Source organism: Cydia strobilella, chromosome Z (assembly GCF_947568885.1).
Source record: "Cydia strobilella chromosome Z, ilCydStro3.1, whole genome shotgun sequence".
Lineage (NCBI taxonomy): Eukaryota > Metazoa > Arthropoda > Insecta > Lepidoptera > Tortricidae > Cydia > Cydia strobilella.
The window spans coordinates 6750750-6776432 of NC_086068.1; the positions used below are offsets into that span (position 1 = coordinate 6750750).

The 25683-nt window shown below is 38.4% G+C and overlaps 1 protein-coding gene across 2 annotated transcripts in view; it reads right to left on the reverse strand.

Annotated features, from left to right (window-relative positions):
* Positions 1–534: 534 nt before the first annotated feature.
* Positions 535–25683, reverse strand: part of LOC134754158 (epidermal growth factor receptor) — a 148989-nt gene continuing 123840 nt past the window's right edge. Inside the window, exons 1-5 of one of the 2 annotated variants that reach the window (XM_063690278.1) lie at positions 24258–24427; positions 8548–9948; positions 8019–8151; positions 4833–6669; positions 535–4577 (exon numbers count right to left, since the gene is read on the reverse strand). In XM_063690278.1, coding sequence (XP_063546348.1) covers positions 3732–4577; positions 4833–6669; positions 8019–8151; positions 8548–9948; positions 24258–24372 — 4332 coding nt within the window. In that variant the 5' untranslated portion in view covers positions 24373–24427 and the 3' untranslated portion in view covers positions 535–3731. Of the gene's footprint in view, positions 4578–4832; positions 6670–8018; positions 8152–8547; positions 9949–24257; positions 24428–25683 lie in introns of those variants that run through there. The other variant, XM_063690279.1, reaches the window with a different exon arrangement.

Here is a 25683-nt window from a genome sequence, read left to right on the forward strand (position 1 = left end):
GTGTCTTTAGTGCGTCATTTCCACTCACAATACTCGCGTGGTTATCACATACCATCTACCGGTAGTCATTAATCTCTGCTTTGCTAAATATACCGACATGAAATATTGTATATTTGCGTAAATCTATCAATTTAGCATTCAATAAACTACACGATTAATTAAGATGTATGTAGTTACTTTATCTACGTAATTTGTCGTTTATGTTATTTTACATTCTTATTTAAATTTTACATTTTACCAATAAATCAATATACTACATCCAATTGTTTAATATTGTATCCTCGCCCTATATGATTCCTATGTTCGCTAAGTCTAGCAACTCCTTTTCTCCAATCTACTTACTTAGGGGTTCCTGACATTAAATGCGAATTCGCACGCCGCTCCGGAGCTCACATTGTTGTATACGCTGTCACGCTCGTATACCGGGCTCGTATAGACGTGTAAAACAGAGTATTCGTTGTACGCCGAATAGGATATTTGTTTCAATGATTGTTAAAGTACTTTATTAATAGGGGATGGAATAAAACACGGAAGTTATTTAATTTCTTTAATTACATTTGTTTCATCAAGGTACAAGTACATAAAACCGCATACTTCCGCGCGAAAGCGCCAAAACAATGTTAGCCATGTCTATTTACATACAAACTATGTTTGATATATCGAAGTGCATTTATTACACAATAATAAAATTACAGGGCTATTTGCATAGAGTTAGACCAAGATAAGTCTGCAACAATTTTGATAGCACACGCAGTGCGAGTGTTATTTATACGTCATAATTTCATAGAAGTTTGATGTTTAAGATAACACTTGTGCTGCGTGTGCTATCAAAATCGTTGCAGACTTATCTTGGTCTAACTCTAGTAACGTGCCAATGTCAGAATCGATATTTCTGTTTAGATACGATCACGACATACATATTTGCACTTTGTGTATATAAGCATTGTTTGAACGAGTCTTCTGAATCTGCACTTCGTTTGCTATTAGCTTAAATACCTACGAAAATACATCAATGTTAAAACAATTTAATAACCTTATTAAATTACATACAACTAAATAGTATTAGTTAGAAAAGATAACAGTAGGAAAAATTGTAGTTTCGTTTTGTATTAAGTATGTTTATATTATAGATAAAACATAATGACAAAACCGGCCAAGAGCATGTAGCGCCATGCTCAGTGTAGGGTTCCGTAGTTACAGGTCCTTGGCTGCCTTAAACGAGGGGTACTATAAAAGTAAGTATCAAGTACATGACAAGCAAAAGAGTAGACGTCTTTTTACTAAGAAGGGAAGACTTTTTGCGATAACTAAAAAACGACTTAACTGATCATGTTCGCTACAGTTTTCATTGAATGTCTTTATTAAGCTCTAATTCCAGGGTTTTTTAAAATATGTTTTGAACCCATTATTTCTGAGCGATTATTTCTGAAGATATTTACTTTATAAAAAAAAATGTTGGTTTTGCCCCTACTTATTTGTTTTATACGACCTATATCCGAAGACACAATAGGGTTGACGCGAAAAAACATGCCCACTTTAGTGTAGGGTAGGGCAGGTTTTTTTTTTTTAAATTTAATTTTACCACTTTGTCGGCTTAATTGATTTATGTATCCATGCCAAATTGCATTTTTAACACTAACGACCACGGAGCAAAGCCTAGGACGGAAAGACAGACTGACACGGCGAAACTTAAGGGTTTCTAGATGACAACGGAACCCTAAAAAACAACTTAATGATAAAACTATGCTTATATCGTTGCGTAGACAAATATCTTTTCAGTTGCATTTTGTTTAAGTATGCTATGAAAAGTAATATTTAAATTAACTATTTACGACTCGACTCGACTCGATTTTCGACTCGTAGGCTCTAATTACGATCAACATTTCAGATGACTCGTTCAACCATCACTAACGTTTGATCAAGTAATTGGTAATTGAGCTAAAATGTGGTTCTATTTCAATTAATTTGTAGCGTATCTTTAATGCAATAATAATGGCACAATGTTTATATAGTTCTTCAGAAATAATGTATAGTTTACATCCATACGAGAAGGTACCTTACTACTTTTAATAATAAGTCCGTGGATAGGTACGATTCGTGTCTTAATACAGGAGCAAATATTTATGAGGTTTGTCAGGACGGATGGGCACATTCCATTTCATCCATTGCTGTGAAACTAATTTTAGCTGAGCCTTTAAGATAGTTTTAGTGATAATGTACATATTTGTATATATTTTATATTTTCATCTAACTGTACCTAAAGCTATGCATAATAATAAATATATATTTCATTTCATTTCAAGTGTAATTACTATAAAACTAGTGTGTAGTACCCGTACTTCAGGCCACGCTAAAGTTTTGACACAAGACATCCAAAATACCAACGACACCCTGTTAGGTACCTTATCTTATGGAGCATCACGAATACATCCAGTATTTTTATGCAGTTAACTTTTAGAAACCTAACGCACTTTACCTATTATAAGTAGGTATTATATATCTCCTATTACTAATTCGAATATATTTACAAAATTAAATGGCAAACGAGGGTTTGGTCAAATAACAAGACTTAAACTAATATTTTATTTTACACTATCATATTTGCATTTAAGGCGAATATTTGTGCTTCCAGCCTACGCCTGAAATTCAAGCACAATACTTATTGATATCGTCTTTAAAACTTTGCTTTATATATTTTTATATTTACATGTCTATTTTGTTTAATAATAAATAGCCGCATAGCTGTCTTATATTTTCAAGGAAGCAACACTGTTAATTTTACTTAAGAAAATATTGAATCCTACATACACAATAATAGTATAGTACTCACTACTATCAAAAGTATTTAGTTTCTATTACTCGTACTGTCCATTCCAGGGATAGTAAAAATGATTCTTTATAAATTATTTTTATATCGATTTCATCGTATTTATGTACAGGCTTAAACAAAAAATGGCTCCGAACGACCGGCAAGTTGCAAGCAAGAGTGGTCTTTTTGTTGTGGACCTTATGTTAATTTTAAGATCCCTTATATATTTTATATAAAGGTCCCGTGAAATTTAGGAAGATATTATTGGCATAATGCATCGTTATAGGTCTGCAGGCAAGAACAGGTATTACAATATCTACCTATACCTATAAAAAATGATGGCTACAAATAATAGATAAAAATAGAAAGTTGACAGCTCGGCCACTTCCAATAAAGAAGTGCGAGGCAAGGGCCAGGTATTGAATGGCGCAGCTAACTTAACGCTTTAGTTCCTATTCACATAGTTCCGTGTTCCAGCCTTTTTATATTTCATTTCGCTGGTCCCCATGAAATAAATCTAATTATCACAGTTTTATAATTAAATAACACTCCCTAAGTTAACGCATGAAAGAAAATAAACATAGCCTTCCTTATATTAAATTAATAAATAACTTAAATATACATATCAGTGCGTGAGCACCCGAAAAAAATATTTTTACAAATTTTGTTTTATAACAGTTGCTTACACAGATGCAGTAAAAAAAATAACAAAATGCTTTCACATTTATAACTAAATAAAATTCTTAAGTTGATGTGTTCCCAACAAACTAACACTAGCCATCACTCAAATGGCACGGAGCGCGCGAGCGCCTTAAGTAAACAGTCACTAGCGAGAGATCAGTCCCGAGCACACTCAGCTCGCAGTCCGTAACACGCACCGCCAGCCGCAGCTGTTGGTGCTACAGTTTACAAATCACGAAACTCAAACTGTTGTTTCATTCTTGCGTAGCGGTTGCAGCTCTCTTTGCAGGTCGTTGTAGTATTCATGGTCAGACATGGATTCCTCTTCCACCGAGCGCTGAGGCAGGTACTTGCTGGTCCCGGGTTGAGGCACTTCGCCACTCGCACCACTACCGTCACTCGCCAGCGACTCTGAGGGCACGGGTTCAGTGGGGATGCCCAGTGTTTGTGTGGGCACGTTCTCTTCGCTCATTAAGTACTCGGGATTGTCCACACAACGTTTGGGCCCGAGAGACACGAAGCCAGTATACCGCAAGTCCTTTTCCGGGCTTTCGCCACCCTCGCCTATTAGATCCATGTAAGTTGAGGCATTTTGGTTATGCTGCGGCGAAGGCATTAAATAATCATCCTCATCTAAAGGCAAGTTGAGCTTGAGGTTGCCGACCTGGGCCTCTTTTATCTTGGACATACTGTCGAAGTCGCCGCCGTCGGATCCCTCTGGCCTCTTCGTGTCGCGGTACCGAGAGCTCGAGCCGTCGGAGGCACATACTCCATTGTTGTAATAGTGTCTCATCTCGGGGCCATCTGGATTTGACTGATTGTACCTCAACATTTCATGATCCCATGCTTCGGCTTTGGAACCTTCAGGAGTGACGCTTTCTGGACCGGTAGCATTGTTTGCCCAGGACGAAGACGTACATGGCTTCAATGAGCTAGTTTGAGTCTCCACTCCAGCACTGGTAGCCGAATTCGAAGTAACAGTGCCAGCACCTGACTTGAACTTTGGTTGAAGGTACTCGTCTGCTTCTACGAGGGATTCAGGACCTTCCATTGCTGATGAAAGGTTTCGTATTAGCTCTTTTTCATCCTGCAATAAAAAAATAGTTTTCTTATAGTATTCATAAGAGTAGCCAGGATAGCGAACACAATCGAAAATCTTAACGCCCAAAAAGAGAATTTAATAGCAAAAGGAATTGCTACTCAACTTCAATTTTTATTAATTTATTCCAACAAGTATTAGAAAAGTTTTTCAACCGGAGGAGACTGTAATTTATTAAAATTCAAGATTATATTTTTAATAAAGACCGTGAAAAAAACCTCAAAAACTTAATTAAATGTTTACCTGTGAAGAATAGGATGGAAGACGCATAAACTTATCTCCAGGAATGACAAGATAGCGGCCGGGATCTCTCGCCATCTCAGCAAAGGTGTCTGCCAGCTGCTTGAACGTTGGTCTGCTCTCAGCGTCCAGCATCCAGCACGACACCATTATGCAGTAAATGTCCAACGTGCAAATGTTCGGTTGAGGGAGTTTCAGTCCATTTTCTATCAAACCGGGCACATTTTTCGCATAAATATTCTCATAGGGACGAGCACCATAACTCAAAATTTCCCATATAGTAACACCAAATGCCCATACATCACTTTTGTGCGTAAATATTCTATGCTGGATACATTCTAAGGCCAACCACTTGATTGGCATTTTGCCGCCGGCAGCTTTGTACTCAACTTCGTTTATATCTAATAGTTTTGCTAAACCGAAATCAGTAATTTTGACACAGTTCGGAGTTTGTACTAAGACATTGCGAGCGGCTAGATCTCTATGAACTAGCCTCTTTTCTTCTAGATATGACATGCCTCGAGCTATTTGAGTGCACCAATTTAAGAAAGCTTTCGATCCAATCTTCTCTTTGTGCGTTCGAACATAGTCTAGGAGACAGCCCAGCGGCATCAGCTGAGTGATCAACATCATCTGACTGGTCATGCATACGGCAAGTAATCTCAGGAGATTAGGATGTTCTACACTCGCCATTATATATGCTTCTTCTAGAAACTCTTTACTGGTGTTCGCGCCAGTTGCTTCCTTCAAAACTTTAATGGCTACCGGAACTTTCACATTTTCACCTTCTGGAACCCAAACTCCTTTATACACTTTGCCAAAGGCACCAAATCCCAACATACCTCCTCTGCGTAGCTCGGCTTCTTTCACAATTCGAAGTTTGGCAAGATTGGGTTTGACATCAGTCGGACGTAGCGGTTCATTGTCATCACATCCAGTTAATACCATTGTCATTTTGACGGCGTCTTTCTTAGCCTTTGCATTTTGCCTGCAAGTGTACCCGATAATGGCGAGAATCAACAGCAACACAAACGCAAATATAAAGACAATTATGAGTACCGTTGGAGTCCTTGCAGTCATAGGCGCTTTGACGCTGCTGGTCGCCGAACAATATGGATCGTCGATCGTATTCTGTAGCTGCTCGTCGAAATATATTTTATTGGGCATGTCCAGGGGGCAAGTGCTAGTGCAATTGAAAACTTGTTTATTGTCGATTGAATTCGATTCGCTTAAGAAAACCTTAAGAGACTGGCATTTGATGCAGTCTGTGGAATCGGGGCCGGTGCACCCACGGCACTCGTGGTGGCATGGCGTGCATGTCCTGCTGTCAGTGTCCGTAAAATGATCGGTAGGGCATTCGTCTTCACACTGATCGCCACGTTTGAAACCATTGCAGACTTGACAGACTTGCTGGTGTATGCCAAATCCGGTGCACTTGATGCAAAGAGGATGGCACTTTCTACAGACGATAGTGACTTTCCCTTCTAACGGTTTGACGTCCCCGACCCATTCGTTATAGTACCCATCGGGGCACGGTTCGTACTCTCTGAGGCATTGTTCGACTGTGGCTTCGACGGTTATGATGGCCTTTTTGCAAGAGTTGCAGCCGTTTTCTCCGACGGTATTCTCGGGGCCGGTGCAGCCGTTGATGCAGTTGGCGTGGCAGGGCAGGCATGTGCCGTTTTCGGACACGTAGCGCGACTCTGGGCACTTGGCGACGCAGTAGGGCCCGTCGCGCACGTGCCGGCAACTCGTGCAGTCGGCCAACGTAGGCCCGGTGCAGCCATCACGGCACTCGTGGTGACACTTCTTGCACGTTTTCTCTCCTGACCTGTAGAGCCTGAAATGTGAAAAAAATATGTAAATATTATTTTAAGAAAAACGAACCAAGACTACCAAGAGACATGTGTAGGTACGCTTCATGTTTGATGCTTAATGAAATGCAAAGAAGTAAACAGCGTATTGAGAAGTTTTTTCAACTCCTTTCAAAACGGAGCGCGCATTTTTATGCCGATTTATGAATACTATTTAGAAACAAAGCTCGGCCGTCGAACCAGACGTCCCACACGATGTTGTTGTAATGGTAATTTGTGTGACTAAGAATTTTATACCATGCGTCAAAAACAGCCATCGTTTTGCCAAAGTATTGTCTGATATTAAAGACCCTCCACACTCGTGCGCGAATCGAGGCGCGAAGCCGCGAAGGCGAGTGTGGAGTCTAGTTTGCTAATCAGCGAAATCGACTCCACACTCGCGTCGCGGCTTCGCGCCGCGATTCGCGCACGATCGTGGAGGGGGCTCTAGATATGAGGCATGTTAAGCACAACTATTGACAAGTCAAATACCTACTTTCAATAGTTATACAGTTAAAGGATTGGTATACAATCGGCTGATTCTACAGTTTCGACACAATTCGATGTATTGAATAACCATAACAAAACCTAAAAAAATCTATATTAGTTATTTTATGTTACGTCTATTTCTAAAAAAACACATTATAATTACTTAGTCAGGTCATAAGTTTTGTCACAAAGGTTTTGACTGATAAAATGTAGGTAATACAAAACTTAATAAAAAAGTTTGCCATGATTTGAAAGCTTGTTTTAAAACGTAATCAAAACGTAATATAATTAGTTAAAAATTTAGAACGCGACTTTATTTACTACTTGTTTACTTTAGGATTGTCGTTAGATGCGAATACGCAGCTGGATTATGAAAAATTATACCTACTATACAAAAGGGAGTAAAAATCAGTGTCACATTAATAAAATATGTACGTACAATTGTTTATTTGTATGAACCTACCTACTGAATTAGAACGTTATTTTATCACCAGAATTTAGTTCTCCGACAAGTCTGTACTTCAGCTACTACCCCTCAAGACGCTTATTTTTTACTGCTATCCAAGGAGTAGGTTTAGTAAAGCATGTACAGTTGCAATTTTGGCAGTTAAATACACCTGAATTATATATTTTAAGAAAGATAAATAAATAAATAGGGATCAAAATCACCTTGAACAGAACTTATGACCTGACTAAGTATATGGTGGCAGATATTTATAATTATATTCATCTATAAATATAGTCATAGAAATGATAAATAGAAATGCACATCGGTGGTAATAAAGATATTTTTCATAATAAGACATAGGTATCAGTTAAGAAACGTAGGTATAAGTATATTACATACCCCGGCAGAACAGTGCAGTTTTGTAGGCAAGTCTCTTCGTACTTGTAGTTCTGACAGGAGAGGCACTGGGCGGGGCCCGGTCCCCAGCAACCGTCGGCTGAACATTGCGGATGGCAAACCAAGTGATTTTTCTCTGTTGAAAAGATACATGTTAAGGAAAATCGACATACAAAATCAATCGCTGAGCAGAATTTGTTAATAGGGTTAGTGCAAATTATCATTATATTGATTTATACTTTGAAGATTTCCAGAATTTATTGAAATAAAACGGGACCCAATCATAAATAAAATATACTTAAAATTCAACTCCGAGGTTCAGACGCAATTTTGCACCGTGTCCTGTCGGAAGACAGCGGTAATTTTTAGATATATTTTATAAGGGGTTCAGACCTGTTTTATTTTTAATAAATCGTGATAATTCATTCGCTTGCGTTTAAAAGACAAATCGCAAAGGCAAAATATATAACTAATTTATACTATGACTACTATGAGGATCCTCAAATTTAACAAATCGCTATGCTAAACTCACCACATGTAGCTAAATCCCCGTTGTGCTGAATAATTTGCTTGTGATCCTTCGATTTAACCAGTTTGTTCCATGCGATATGGTCTACAAAACAGAGATCCTTGTTTTCCATTATCGCTATGGCACCTGAATTTACTCTCTTCAGAGACTTCAAGCCTAGGGATTTTAGTGACGTCTTTACAATATACAGAGAAGCGAAAAGATTCTCGACCACTTGCCGGCCTCCGATGACTTCCAGATTCCGGAAGTAAGAAAGACTCGTGAAATTGGAATGGTGCGCTTGCACGTTCAGGTACCCTGTCACCTCACGCACTGTGCTAAATACCTCTAATTGGTCAGGGTTCATCTTCGGGTACCGTGCACCAAAAGAGTAGTCTGGATTAACTTGCGAGAACCCTGTGAACGTCATTTCCAATATTTCTATCGAGCCATCTATGATAGTGCAATCTTTGAAACTGTTGATGTTTCCTGAATGAATAGGCTTCTCTGCTCGGCAAGTCTTAGGGCACGTCACGTTGCAGGATATACATTCTCCGTTAACCGCCGTTTTATCCGGTGGGCAACTTCTTACGCAGGCTCCCGTGTCTTTAAGGAGGTGTTCAGGGCAGCTGCGAACACATGTAGCTCCATACGCATATTTACCATTTGGGTTAGGCTCCCAAGAATAGGTAGTAGAGTTGTATTTCTCCATTCTCGGACATTCCTGCGAGCATGTGCCTTCATTGTAAAAGTTCCGGCAGGCAAGGCACTGAGTGGGCAGCGGGCCGGTGCAGCCGCCGGCACAGAAAGTGTTACAGCAGTCCCGCGGGTTCGGTCCGAAACAGCGCCCTTGTGCGCATTGAGGGCTGCATATAGTTTTAGAAAACTTTTGGCAATTCTTCGGCCCTTCTCCCCAGCAGCCCTGCGCGCAACTCTCATCACAACGGGGACAAGCCCGCTCTGGCACTGAGAAATCGTATGCATATACGTATGTGGCGTTAGGACCTGTAATTATCTCCTCCCAGTTTATAGTTTTTACGTGACATAGGTTGAAGTTATTATAGATGCCAACGCTGCCACGCAGTATGTCACGAAGGGCCGGCAATTCCAATGTAAAGGCGTTGGACATGGTCACCATGAGCGCGAACTCTTCGTCTCTCACATTTAACTTGAACAGGGTCCGCCCGCGAATGATTTGGAGCTGAGGCAATATGATCCTCGTCACACTCACGTGGGAAATGAGCACATAGCCGGTCACCTCCCTGATATACTGCAGGAAGGACAAGTCCATCGTATCGTTCTGGAGCCATGTCAACTCGAGGTTTCCGTCTACGTATGTACAATTGGTGAAGCGGTCTCGAAGATTCCGGTAGTGCGTTTCGCGATTCGAAGGCACCGACATCCGGCCGTTGGTACCGATGCATACTGAAAAAAAACAGAAAACAGGTATATTTAAAAAAATGAGTCATGACATTCAAGACCATAAAATGGTAATCAGTCAATTGATTAGTCAATAAAATATAGGTTGTGGAAAAAGTCCTTGAAGGATCATTGAGTTATGAGTAGTTTGCCTAACGAAGAGGCGGGCCGGTGTGGGCGGGCTTTAAAGCCAGTTTCCTCGACTACGTTGCGCGCGCCGCCGCGCTGCCGTCCACGAACAACGCGGGCGCACAGCATCCAACGGTGCGTGATAACACTCTCCGAACCGACATGCGATGCACGAGAGTGCATGTATTAGGAACTACTGATAACTGCCAAATCAACCGCGTTCACGAATTCTACTCAAAATTTACCGTTACGCGGCTTATTATTCTAACAGACAATAATACACAGTTGTACTATTTTCGATACTAATGTCAAGACTAAGTTAGAACTGTTTTATTATTTGTAAATTAAACAACAATGTCAATTGTTAAATTCGGTTTATAGTTGAACCGAGTCCTTGTAGTTATTGTGAAGGCGCACGCATGTTCCATAGCTAAAACGATATACCCATTTGTAACTTACCACGTTAAATTTGGAATGTAGGCCAAATCAAAACAAAAAGTTATTTGCGTTTGATTGATTCCATTCGATAGGTACGACCGTTTTCTAGTATAAAACTGCATATAAAGACATATCCTTATCAATTAAGAGATTAAAATATGTGTTCTTATTTAGCTTTTAGCTTGTACGATACACGAGTAAAAAGTATCTTTATACCATGTTTTCTATGTGATTTTAATCCTCTTAATTTTAAAGTATTTCAATTACTTACACTTACTTACTTACTTAGGTATGACTTTATTATTTTATTATAAAGTAAACTAAACAAACTAAGCTTTTTTTTTAATTTGACGATGTCTCTTTTTAATTCACTCAACATCTCATCTTAACCTTAACATTCAAACAAATGAATATTTAAAAGATTTATTTTAGAACAAAAAACTATTGTCACATTCCCAAAATTAAAGACATCAATACAGAAGTTGCACTTAACTACCTGCACACTTTAAGTGCCGAGACATTTCTAAATCATAAGACAAGACAACGCTGTCCGTTTTTTTATTCACAGAACCAGTGGTATTCAAAAGGTAGAATTTACCTGGTCGTCCAAATAATGGAATGTTTTTTTAACCTATCCCGCGGTGTAGACAGTGTTGTGTTACCGTCATACGATATCTCGAGAGGTTTTTAACTACGCAACTAATATTTATACTTCAGGTAACGAAATGGGTTATTAACTAAACTGGTTGTGAGTGTAGAGGAATTTTAATTCCCATATTTTGGTAATAAAATTTAGCTTTACTGTGTTTCTAAGACACGGCTTTGACTTCTCTGCATAATGTGACCTGGTGTAACCTGGTGGTTTTCCTTTAACATAATGCTGGGTAAAATGAATAAGGTATCTTTTTATTTTTATCTTTATCGGTTAATAGTCGTATGGAGAGATTATACACAATTAGTATCATTCCCAGCTGAACAATTGTAAGATGTAGGTTGCCGGAGCTCAACGAGGGTGCGGAGTGTTAGGGTCGGCAACGCGCATGTAACTCCTCTGGAGTTGCAGGCGTATATAGGCTACGGAGACTACTTAACATCAGGCGGGCCGTAAGCTTGTTTGCCACCGACGTAGTATAAAAAAAACTACTGTACACTACACGGATGAGAAAGCAATAAACTTCTAACAAATTCGAAATCTCCATTGGAATGTATCTTCCATTAAAACGGGTACATCGACCATCGGCGCGTGTTCGGCCGAAGGTGTTAATGAGTGTTGCCTACATTCCGAGTCGCTATGGAAATCCTAGTGCATAAAATTATATGCATTAAAATTAAGCTTTCAAAAATGACACATAACGACGCGTGGGCATTTAAAAATCACTTTAAATTTCGAATAACACGCCGAAGGTTTACGTAAGTTGGTTGGGTTACCTCCCACGTGATAGCACGGCGGAGTAAAGGAGGCTCTCGGTGTTAGGAGGTTGGTTGGTGATATATGATGGTTGGATTCGACTCGGTTGGCTTGTGGGTAGAAATCCGGACGCTCGACCCGGTTACCGATGACACGGGAGATAATATTGAGCCTGCGTTGCGCTCGCTGACTCCGATGCAGCTGATATTATACGAGTAAAACATGTATTATATCAACAAAGCCAATGAGATTTGTAGTACATAACATTGTATTTAGAAAATGTTTGACTATGTGTAAGGATTCTATAACTATCATATTAAATGTAATTAAGTATCAGGTTTGTTTCCTTGACAAAATGGTCAACTGTTGGTATTTAAGTTTAAAAGCTAAAATGCAATGAAGCAGAACAAAAAATAGATATAGTTATAAGTAGATACGCTTATTGTTTATCACCACACCAGCTGTTAAAGGCTCTCTTGATTGTTCAAAAACTGATAAGAAAGTTAAATTTTATTCACATGTGAGGCAAAGTACCAAATCAAATGCAAATTTTGAGTTGTCTGCTGTAGTAGTATGTTTGCTAGTAGAATTGACTTAAATTATGATTTTGAATGATAAATATTAAATAACATTTATTATGAATCGATTTGCTTTGATTTTGTTTGATATTTTACAGTTAGTCTTTTCCTTGTGTAGGTGTGGTAATTTTTTTGTGGTCACTCGATGGCAAAATTTGTTTAACGGAGGCCTTGAAACCCTCGCAACGTTCCAAATTCCATTTTTCAATTTTGGAATCTTTCGCTTGCTCGGGTATCAGTAATTTAATATTAGCACGAGAGGTAAAACAACAACTTTCCCCCTTGTTAAACAAATACATACATAACTACTTATTATCCAATAAACAATCATTTGAAACACTTTTATTTGATCTTAATCTTAATATTCCAAAATATATATGCCTCATTCACAGTCGCAAAATATTGTTCCTACCTTCTCTTCTTAGAGTGCCGAGCATCACAATATTGCAATAAAATAAGCAAACGTCGTAGGTAGTTTAGTTGGATTAAAAATTCATTAACTTTACGTAAAAACAAGTCGAGACGTTACGAACGTGGTCCAAATTAAATACATTTACGAATGAATCGGCCGCTGCGCTTAAAACCGCTTTTGAAAACACCACGGTTATACATTTCCAAAGGAATACGTGAACAAGTTTAGAAGGCAGTGTTTTTCTCGATCCGATCTTTCCCAGTCCTCTTAACTGTCCCTGGCGTGGTAACATGGCGACAGGTTTGTCTGCGAACGATCTTTTTATCCAGTTACTTGAATTCTGAAGCGCTGGAACCAGTTTTCGCCTTCGCCACATTACTGTGCTAACCGTGCCTTTCACTGTAATTCGTCATTGCGAGCGATTACATTGTCGCGTGCGACGATCTTTTGTTCTTGGCTATCGAAAGAAACCTTCAATGGACGTTAAAATTTAAAAATATCGAGAATTTAAGCCGACAGCCCAGTATTTTTCCATGAAAGTGAAATATTATCATTTTTACGTTCTTGCGCAATTTTTTCCGCCATAAATGCACTTGTGTATTGAGGGTACGTTTTAAGCTTATGCAACCCCGGTTAATTATGTACGATAGGGACTTATTGGGCAAATTTGTATGTGCATATTGCATAGCCCATAATCTTCATACAGATTGTGGCATAGACAAAACACGAAAACAATAAAAAAGATACTAATAACTTCTATAAACCAATGTCAGCTAAGTTATTCGGCACAATAGTAGTAGTAGTAGTAAACTCTTTATTGTACAAATATATACATTAAAAATTACATGGTACAAATAATAAGATGTACAAAGGCGAACTTATCCCTATGAGGGATCTCTTCCAGTTAACCTTTGAGTAGATGAGAGGAGAAAGTGAAAAGAGGGTGACAAATGTAGCAAAATGTACAACAAGGTACCAGAAAGATAAAGGATATAAATACATACAAAATTAATAGGATAAACATATAATATATTACACAAAAAGGAATGGGGAAAATACACTAAAAATTGGAAAAAAGTAGAAAAATATAAAGCAACATACAATACAAATATAGGCACATTAGTCAATCAGATAACCACAGCTTCTTTAACCTCTCCTTGAACGACGCAAGCGATTGCGCCTGTCTGAGCGAAACTGGCAGCTCATTCCACAGCTTCACTGAACGCACTGCGAAGGACTTGTTGCATCCACGAGATTTGTGAGAGGGGATGGCAAGTGATAAATTCGCGCTAGAACGGAGACGGTGGCCACTGCCTTCAGCCAGAAATTGAAATTTTTGAGAGAGGTATACAGGAGAAGAAGGTGTAAAAAGAACATTGAAGAGAAGAGAAAGAGTGTGAAGATCTCTGCGGCGGCGGATTGGAAGCCAATTGAGTTTATGACGGTAGTAAGATACATGATCGAACTTCCGTAGGCCGAAAATGAATCTTATACAGACATTCTGTAAGCGCTCTAACTTGTCCAAGAGCTCTTCTGTCATGTCAAGATTCACAGCGTCGCCGTAGTCGAGTAAAGGCAGTAACAGAGAGCGAGCGAGCATGGCTTTGGTGTCAAGTGGAAGAAAGTTCTGCAGGCGCCTTAAAGAATGGAGCGATCCGAACAGCTTTTTGCTCAATTCAGTGACATGAGGCGCCCAGGAAAGTGTCTGATCCATGGTGACCCCTAGATTTCTGACAGTGGGTGAGAAAGGAATTGGTATACCATCAAAGAAAATTCTAGGTGCCACCTGCTCAGACAATTTGGAGATGTAATAAGGACTTCCAAAAACGATCGCTTGCGACTTCATGGCGTTGACTTTCAACCCGAAAGATGAAGCCCACAAACAGACGGATTCTAAGTCGGCGTTAATTTGGCTTACGAGGGAATCGAAATCGTCAAGGTTGGCAGCTGAATAAATTTGCAGATCATCTGCGTAAAGGTGGTAGCAAGCTTTTAAAGACTTAGTAATGTTATTTATGAAAATGGAGAAAAGCAATGGAGAGAGAATACCCCCCTGGGGGACGCCAGAAGAAAGTTCACACCAATCAGAAAGATTATCGTCAACTCGAACCCTCTGACGCCTCCCAAAGAGATAGCTGCGAAACCAGGACAATGAAGTGGGTGAAACATTAAAATGATTTAAAAAGGCTAAGAGAATGTCGAAATCAACTGTGTTGAATGCGCTGCTAAAGTCCAAGAGAACCAAAATTGTGATTTTTTTATTTTCTATATTAAGGCGAATGTCGTCGGTGACTTTAACAAGCGCAGTGGTAGTGCTATGCCCGGGGCGGAACCCGGATTGGAAAGGGTTAAAAAGGTTGTGTCTGTTGAGGTGCGAAGAGAGACGTCTATTGACAAAACGTTCAATTATCTTGGAAAGGACTGGTAGGATCGAAATAGGACGATATTGGGAAAACGAGGAAGGATTAGACACTTTAGGAAGTGGAATTATGTGGGCATTTTTCCAACATGAGGGAAAGACACCAGAGGAGATAGAAAAATTTATTATATGCGACAGTACAGGAGCAATTGAGTCCGCCACGAGCATAAGCATATCCAAGCTCAGATTATCATCACCGACGGCTCTAGTTTTATTAGACTTGAGTATTGAAATAACTTCTTGCGTGGTAATAGGGCCAAGATCAAAGAGAGCAATGTCTGAAAGCGGAGAATTGGCTAAAAGGGACAAAGAAGTTTGCTTGACAAGCGGGTCAAGGCAAACAGGGGAGGCGCTGAAAAATTGATTAAGAGCGTTCAGATCTAGAGTCTCGATAGCATTGGGTTTGGCCTTGCCAACACCAAGTGATTTTAAAAAACTCCAAAGCTTAGTGGGAGGACATTCGTCAATAGAGCGATGTATATATTTGCGCCTAGCGTCCCTGCAAGCCCTATTGCAACGGTTACGAAGCGATGTGTAAGCTCGATGATTAAGTTCCGAGGGATCGTGTCTTAGTCTTAGGCGAGCTCTGTTCCTTTTCTTCATTAGGTCCCTAATGTCTGAAGTAAGCCACGGGGCAGGAAAGTGTTTGACACGTGTGGGTTTTAGAGGAGCATGTCTGTCAAAAATCGCAAGCAATACGCTGTTAAAAGTCTCTAACTTCTGGTCAACATCAGCTGCAGAATCCAGCAAATCCTTCCAACACACTCTGATTACGTCGGTAGTAAGCGCTTGTTGATCAATATCTGCAAGGTTACGTCTCATAATAATTTTATGACGTCTTTTGGGGGAGCGAATTTTGAAGGAGGCGAAAATTAAGTCATGGTTCGAGAAAGCAGAAGCACTGAATTGACCATGATGTGACACATGCACAGGAGAAGAAGTAAGGATTAAATCGAGTAGAGAGGGGGGGCCATTATGCGGAAAATGTGTGGGACTAAGTGGTAAAATATGAATATTGAGGGAAGAGGCGAGGGACTGAAGCCTAACTGACCGATGATCATTTTTGACAAGGCAAGTGTTAAAATCACCCATTATTATAAGATGCTCAAACTGCGGGGAAAGATTAAACAAAGTATTTTCGAAAGTGTCAAAGTAGTTAACGTTAGAAGAAGGGCTGTAAAAAACCCCGAGAAGGACTTTAGTGTGATGTAATGAGACAACAAGAAATATATCATGAAATTAGATTAATAAATCAATTGTATCGATTTCTAAGCGGCTATAACATTCCAATAGATCCAATAATAAATTATTGACAAATGCCTAACAATAAATCACAAGCAGTTGTACTAGGTACTAAAATGTATTACTTAATTTATATGTGTTTTATGGCATAATAAGCTAGATTCCTCCATCTTAACGACATGATTGAGAAGTTAAACTTATTAAAGTTAAATATGGCGTTGGCAGCTGTCATCCCACCCATCCCTTAAGTGCCTAAACTTTCCATACTAAGCAAATTATAGCTCTAAACTCTAAACCAAAAAACCCTATAAAACCTTTAGGCCTAAGTTTTTAATTTTTTTTAAAGAAATATTAATTTATCAAGAAGTGTAATTTATCTTCTAGGGTAGACAGTGGCAAGATTGCTGGACACATGTCCACTGCTGGGTAAAGCCCCGACGATCGCTACAATGACCGACCATGTACTGTCCCCTTCTATTGTTACGTTCTTAATCAGATCGTCACTGGCTGTTTAGAGTTCTTCCCGACCTAAGTTCTCCGGTTCAAGTAGGTATATTAAGCGTCAAACATACTCAATTACTCAGTCAACATTGAAAAAAAAAAAGTTCATTTATTCCAACAAAAAATAGTAACAATCACTATTTTTTTCTAATTCCCAGAACGTCGATTTTAGTTATTTTATATAGTAATTTGTGGGAATTACATTTTAATATTACCAAAGTGATGTAAAATATAGCTAGCGATAATGATAGTTAAACTTAAGTGTTAATAACAAAAAAATAGTTTTAACGCCGTTTACAAAACGGGTTTGTCATTTCTACCAAAGTATTTCTTTCCGTGAATGTTTTAGGCGTGAATTAGTATATAAATTACTACGAATAGACATTATTTTAGAGGTTAAAGAAACTAGATGATATTCTTCGTACAATTAAGCTGATTAGTTTGATGTGGCCGTTACTGGAACTAGTTCCGAGATTTGTCAATAAGATGCAGTGCTTATGGGAAATGGATTTTTAATGAGCCTTTAATGTGTATAACAAATAAGGAGGCAAGCTATTTGGTGATAGGTACTCGTGTAATTTGGGAAGTTTATACATATTAACGGCACCAATCATGAAACATTTAAGAGAAAATTTTGAGTATTTCTCATATTTCACCGACACCTGCAAAATGTTGTACCGCTTTATGTGTTAAAAGTTGAATGTCCTATTCGGCATTTACATTTTTGATGCATTTAATTATAAATACTGTAATTGGTTTCAGTATTATTAACAAATTAAAACTAAGTATGTGTTTTTGTTCCAGTCATGGGATGAATGGCGCCATTAATTTGAAAAGTAACAAAAATCAATGAAAAATAAAAGCAACTCTATCTCTTGTTTATGGTCAAATGTTGCCAGTGTTTAAAAACTGATGATAAATACATATTGCCAGTCCCATTATAGGGGTGTTTACTATAATTGGCCGAAGATGCAGACCCGCCCGACTTTCAGTGTGCCAGGCGCATCCCTGCGGATGTTATTTCCTGAATTTCTAATACTTAGGTACCTACTCGCCATTTAATGTGACCAAAGATAGATATAACTCCGTAACAGATGGATACAGTCTAAGGAAAAAACGTGCCTCGAAAATGACGAAAATTTGATTCTCGGTTAGATGTCGCTACTACCTTTGGCCTACTCTTGTATAGAGGACGTTGACGGTTTCGTTTGTTATTTAACAATTTTAACGCATATAAGTGAAAGAACATGGGTCAAAATTATTAAAATAATTAATGCAAATAAAAAAAATCTATTATCCATATTGAAATACATTTTATCGTATTTTTACAAATCTTAATTTTTAGTTTTAAAGTGTGTCGATAGATGGCAGTGAATTTACTGTGGTTACAAAATTTACTATGACAGTACCGCTCTATAATATTATATATTATATCCTCTTTGCTTGCATCAAGTGCATCTACTGCGGGTACGCTAAATAGTATGCGTCTTTTCTTTTGTTTATTCTTAGTTGATTTTAGAACATGTGGGATGATTGATATGTCGTGGTGTCAATGTGTGAATCCCCTAAGACTTCAATTACCTATTTACACTACAAATCAAATTGTAAGTCGATTTCCTACATCTAGTTTTACAAATAAGGTTAGGAATTTAAACTTGTTACATTTCCCCCTATTTAAGACGCCGTCATGCAAAAGGGTAGATAAGACTTCTGCTAAAAGACTATTAGGATTTACCCCGACTTTAAACCAGTGGAAGCAAAATCACAACGCTATCAAACGAAAAAGTAACATCACAACGTTTCACTAAAGATAGTACTTAATATTAATGTTGAATTGCGCTAATGCAAGGCTTATCAAAAGCTCTTTAACAAGCTTGATACTGTTACTCGCTTCTTTGAGAATTCAAGTGCAAGGGAAACATCTTTGTGGTACCTAACCCCATAACCAGAACGTTCTAGAGAGAAACACACTTCTACTTAACAAAGCTAATCCTAAGAAAACTATGCGGTAAAGCATATATCTCAATATATTAAAATGCATAAATACTGCATTAAACCCGGCATATATCCGTTCACATGACTGTACCATTCCTTGGCATAATGCATAGGTAATAGGTCATTGAAGACATTATTTCCGCGTATTCATATGTTGAACTTATTTACAATCTTGCAAAAGCCTTGATGTTATTATTCCTAGGTATAATAGACTGTATAAAAACAAAACCGGTAAATACTTAGATATACTCGTATGTAGTCTCTTTATGTGATCCATTAGCTATGTGTCAGTTGCTTTATTATATTTTGTAAGGGGATATTTAGAAAAATGAATTGATCGGTGTAATGTTACACTACACGTCAAACTTTTTCATTAAGTAAATCTCTGAAAATAATAGTTTGTTGTTAGAAAAGCTTTTAATATCTATTTCCAGAAGAAAGAGTTAAGAAATCCATGAAATTACATTATGTACCTACTCTGGAATTGAAAAGGATAATTCTGTTGATTTGTGTTAGTGAGTATTTCACCGATTTTGAAGAACTAGCCCTAGATGTTGATGGCATTTCATAGCAGATGACCGGAAACATCATCAAAATCTGCTGCAACTTGTTCTAAAATCCGTCCTCGAACTCGAACAAACGCTTAATAATCTAAGCAGGTGGTTTTGTCTAATACTGCATCATGGTCTAAAGAGCGTGATATCCTGACATACTTACTTGATACATGCCATATGCATCAAGTATGGCTTGTTGCTAGTCACTTATGCGCATACCAAACCACTTTATTACAATCACATTATGCTTTCCTGGCGATCATTAAGCTTGGAATTCATGTGACAACATGCTTAATTATTCAACAGCTTTATTAAAACTACTGAAATTCTGTCGGATAGTAAATCACAAAGATTTATGACAAAGCTTTACAACGCTTGTGATTATTCTGGTACAATTACCTGATATAATTGTCTTGTTTGGTCCTCACCACACGTACACTGCCGTAACACAGAATACTACTGTAATACACTTAATTTTTATATTTCCCTCAAAGCGAGTTAATTTCTAATTGTAGCGCCACTTGCACCATCCCACTAACCCGGGGTTAACAGGTTAAACCGTTAACCCAGTGTCAAATTGTACTGGTAACCATGGTATCTCCAGGTTTAACCGGTTAAACCGTTAACACGGTGTCAAATTGTACTGGTAACCATTGGTATCTCCAGGTTTAAACGGTTAACCCCGGGTTAGTGGGATGGTGCAAGTGGCCCTTAGAGGTATCTTCGTTTTAATTTCTATATTGATCGAATTATCCTCCAAAAAATCGTGTAACCATTTAATAACGCCATCTGTCGTTATGAGTTTAAATAAATCTTGTTGCAGAAATGCGTTAAAGTTTAAATAAATCATTAAAGTCATGCATTAATGTGTCTGCCATAAAAATGTAGTATTTTAGAAAATGACTCGACAATTAAAGGGGGACATTAGCGATTGAATATTGAAATTGTTTGCGTCACTGGTTGTTTTTAAATGTTGTGTGCGGAACAGCATTCCGCTCCGTCCGGCCATTACGCTTATTGCGTTTTATTTGTAAATCATTATTTGACGACTAATTTGTATGATAACCAGCACTATCATACGAGGTTGAAGGTTTGTTTGGATCTAAGATAACAAAAATAAAAGCAGTTTTTATGCAATAGTTTGTAGCGCGGTAAAAATGGATGCTGAAGTTATGCGATAAAGGGACGGTGTAAGCCTCCATGAATTATTACAGAGATTTTGATGTAACATAGTTATTTTGATATCCTGGGGCTATTTATCAGAGGGATAAGTAATTACATTTCATATCACCAATTCGAAAAACCGGCCAAGTGCGAGTCGGACTCGCGCACCGAGGGTTCCGTACATTACATAATTTTAACAATGTATTTTTTATGTAAAACGTGAGTGAAAGGTAAATTGCGGTTTACGATTTATGACGTATTAAAAAAAACTACTTACTAGATCTCGTTCAAACCAATTTTCGGTGGAAGTTTGCATAGTAATGTACATCATATATTTTTTTCAATTTTATCATCCTCTTATTTTAGAAGTTACAGGGGGGGGGGCGACGACACACATTTTACCACTTTGGAAGTGTCTCTCGCGCAAACTATTCAGTTTAGAAAAAAATGATATTAGAAACCTCAATATCATTTCTGAAGACCTATCCATAGATACCCCAGTTTGATGAAAAAAAAAGTTTTTTTTGTGAAAATCTTAATGCGGTTCACAGAATACATCTACTTACCAAGTTTCAACAGTATAGTTCTTATAGTTTCAGAGAAAGGTGGCTGTGACATACGGACGGACGGACAGACATGACGAATCTATAAGGGTTCCGTTTTTTGCCATTTGGCTACGGAACCCTAAAAAGGGGTTTTTCTTCCCTGCTAGGAGGGATCAAAGTAACACTTTTCTGTTCTAGGACACTATTTTCACATCATGTTCTAGGATATTACTTTTTTAGCTTAAATAATATTTTTACACATCATAATTACCTCATAGGTGATGTGAAAAGCAGTATGTATCACATGGTAGCAAAATTATTTCCATCTTGGACGTAACACACATGAATCCCTCACTACGCTCAGGATTCTACTTTAGAATTCCTCGTTACTCTGGGGATTCTATTATAGAATCCTTCGCTTCGTTTAGGATTCAATGTACGCCCTCGCCGTAAATATGTCATGTTGCTCCCTTGTAACACAATCTAGTATTTACTTATACCCAGTTTTCCGCCAAATTCTAATTGTGTTTAAAATGTCATATTTTAAGAAATATCTCAAAAGTAATAAGTAAGTATCTACATCGCGTTTATAGTCGGACCATCCAAGGCATCCAACGTTCATCTCAAGATTCTCAACCGACGGTTCTTAGATCACCGTCCCCCTCCCTTCCACAGGTGCGTCGGAGACAAGCGATGTTTAATTGTTTTGTGCTTAAACCTGCCTGTGTACTTGTTGCGTTGCCTGTTCATTATCCAGCTTGTTTTGGACACAATATCAGGTGTGCAGATAATACCTTTTGACATGGGATGGCAGGCTACTTTTGTCATATACATAGTAGAATTAACTCGTCACGGAGTTATCTTCAACCGGGAAGAGTGTAAGCCGAGAAGAGAGAGCACTTTGGAGTATAGTGGGTAATAACCTACTAAAAAGTCTTTTTGAGGTTAAATACAAAACAAATTGATTCGTGTAGGAATGAAGTTGTGGAGCTTACAACATTTGTTTTACATGGGAGCGAAGTTATTGTTTAACTTCTCATGCTTATATTGATAACCGAGCAAGCGAAGAATACCAAAACCGAAATCATGAGCGTTATGAGGGTTTTAAGGCACGAGGGAAGTTATACATACAAACCTTTAGGGCTAGTTGCACCAACCTCATTTAGCGGACTGATCAACGTCACTCAGCAATGAACTATGGAACTTCCCATACAATAGAATTTAGCGAACGCCCATACGATAGAATTTGGTGCAACCGACCCTTACAGTATAATAATTGATAGAAAATAATTAAAGAAAATTCCAAATTATTTGCCTTTGAGTTCTACATATATGTATTTGTTCAATCCACCTATTTTAAGAAATTCGGTTAACACAGCCACCATAAGGAATTAGGTACGTGAAAATATGTTAAGTTGTTTCCCTGGCGCTTGGCAGTTAATGGGAGCCTTTATTGCGCACACGCAGCGCTAAGGCTGCTTCGCTATATAAGGCGCTGTGGGTTCTAGATAAACGTTGTTTATCTTGGAGCGATTAGCGTTTACTCTACTTTATAACTACTATTATGAAGCTAACTCTTTTAAGCGTATACATGACCTAGCTAGCATAAAACGGACGTAATAACAATATTGGAACACACTAACCGAAACAAAACAGTAGAAACGTTGTTATTAACTATACAAGCTTTCTTACTATGTATATACAAGGAAACTATGTATGTATAAGGGTTCCAGTAAAAAAAAACATTAAATAAAAAACTCGGTGGTAAACTAACACAAAGGATTAAGCTGCATATTAGGCTCCTACCTAGGAACTTACGTAAGTTGCGGAGTAAAAAGTATATGTCGACAAAACACGTTCTCTTACAGTACAGGTGACTATTATTATTATTTTACTGAATTAAATTTGTAGCAAATTTAATCAGCTTTCATTTTGTTTAAGACCTAGTCATGTCGCTAAGACGCAAAGTTTCCAAGATATGTGTAAAACTGAAAAATGGAACCAAACCCCCCTCTACCCCCTGGTTGTGTTCCTATTAGCATTTCCCTCTATACCTTCTTATTGCTTGGCCTACTACACAATTGAGATAAATTATTGAACTCAATTATTCTTAACATCATAAAAAATAATGTCGCTGCTATGTTGTGTAGTATGTTAGGTCTCATAAAAACAGTCACAGGAGTAGCCAACACAAGTGAAAAGTCCGAACGCGTCATGTCCGTGAGTGCAACTTTTAAAAGATGACAAAAGTTAATGATTAAAACAGGTAAATTACTATATATATTATAGGAACCCACACAAGCTCGGTGAAATGTGATGTTTCGTTCACCTTAACGACATCCGTATATGGACTCCCTTGACAACTTGCTTAGTCTATAGTTATAGTGGGCGTACCTATGTTATTTTCAATAGGTTTCTCTTAGCGGCCCATATGACGATGTTTCAGCATTTTTTCGTTTTACATTACGCAAAGCTATGTGGAAGTGAGACTGACATTACCCGTTCCCTTATATTTATAACCGTATAAATAAAAGGTACAAAATAATTGTTACTCTGAAGACAACTAGTAGGTACCGAAAGCTTTTCTGGCCGAATAAAGACTCGTTAAACTCGACCTATTTAAACCAAGTCGATCAAAAAATCGGGTCCACACACACAGAGGGTGGCATTTCCACATTTCCGCGCCATGCCTGAAAAATACCGCGAATTCCGTTATATATTATCGATTTTCCCGTTAAATATTTAGGACCTCACAAAAGTAAAGAAAGCTTCAGGCTCTGAAGTAACTAGTAACAGAAAACTCGAACTCGATTTCCTGGTCGACCATAACACACACCCACCCTAATCAAACCGTCACACCTAGGGATGTAAGCGCAGCCTTACATCTAGCACTAAAAACCACCAAAACACTTGTAAAACACAACACTCACTCTTCCCCTTCACAAACTCCGAGTGCTTGGCGCGCGCCGGCACGACATGGTGCGTGCGGTGCGGGCCGCGCGCAGCGTCGGCGCAGGCCACGAGAAGGATAAACCAGAGCAGCATGCTGCGTCATCACTATAACGGGCGTTCGGCGCGAGCGTCCATCGCGTACTGAGGCGCGGGACGCGACCAGGTAAGGCTTTCGGGTTTGCTTTTTCAATCTCGGAGCTTTGGAAGGTTTAGACAGCTCTCGAGGCTTTTGCTTTTTGGCGTAGTTTCGCGCGTACTATTAGGTGTGGGTTTCTTTTTTTGAAGCTCTTGAAGCTTTCAGTTTTTTTTATTGTTGCAGTTTTGCGCCTACTATTCCTGATGTGAAGGGTGCGTGGTAGAGCTATTTAACTACGGCGATTAGATTTATATATTGTAGGATTTATAGGCACACCTAGCTGAAAAAGTGCATACCCACTTTATGAATCTCATTGTACATGCCTGGGCATGTGTTTATTTTTAGTGTTTTTTATTTAGTAGGGTTACTCTACCAGTTGAATAAAAAATATACCTACCTATGAACGCTGAAGATCAAACGGCGTATTTTAGTTGTATTTTGTACCAACACACACACAAATACAATTTAAAAATATTATAGGCTAACCGCTAAAGTATTTAAGCCCTAATAAGTGGTAGACATGACAGACGAGAATCTCCATTTCCTCGGTAATTTTTAGACAAATGAACATCTATCTACGATACATTGAGTAGGTTTGAACGCTTTGAACTGGGAGTAAAAAGTGCCCGATATAAAATGTACACGACTCTGCATTACGTATTTCTAAGACAAAGGTTTCTGATGTATAGATTATCTTGCAAACAAATCTACTGTTTTTCTTACAAGTGCACCCCGATGGGAATATACATACGATACATGAGCTTATGATACTCGTAGCTTAAGTACCATGCTATAATATTCTCTGAAGTTGAAACGCGTCTTTTTAAAAATAACATGATATAGAAATGGTTCCAAAAGAACAGAAACTAGCAATGCAATTTTAATTTTCTTGTCATGTCATTAAGGTTGACATTCGGGCCGATGATTTCTTTGAAAAGTTTCGTCTTTCAAATGTTAGGATAGAGCCTCCGGCGCGGCGGCTCCGGCCGAGTCTGGCCGTTCGTAGGCCCAGGTAGCGCCGAGCCAGGTATGCGCTCAAAAACGCTACGTAACCAAACTTTAATAATAAACTATTGTGCTCAACTATACTTATAATTAAAAAGTGTACTCGAACTGAATCCTGTGAGGGGTAGCCAATGATTTAAATAAGATTTTATAGTTTAAATGATTATAGTTCTCAGGTCTTTCGTAGCTGATTTTTCTTATTTTCAACTGCTCTTACAGAAGGTGATTATTAACATATGTACTTAGGTATTAAAAATATAATA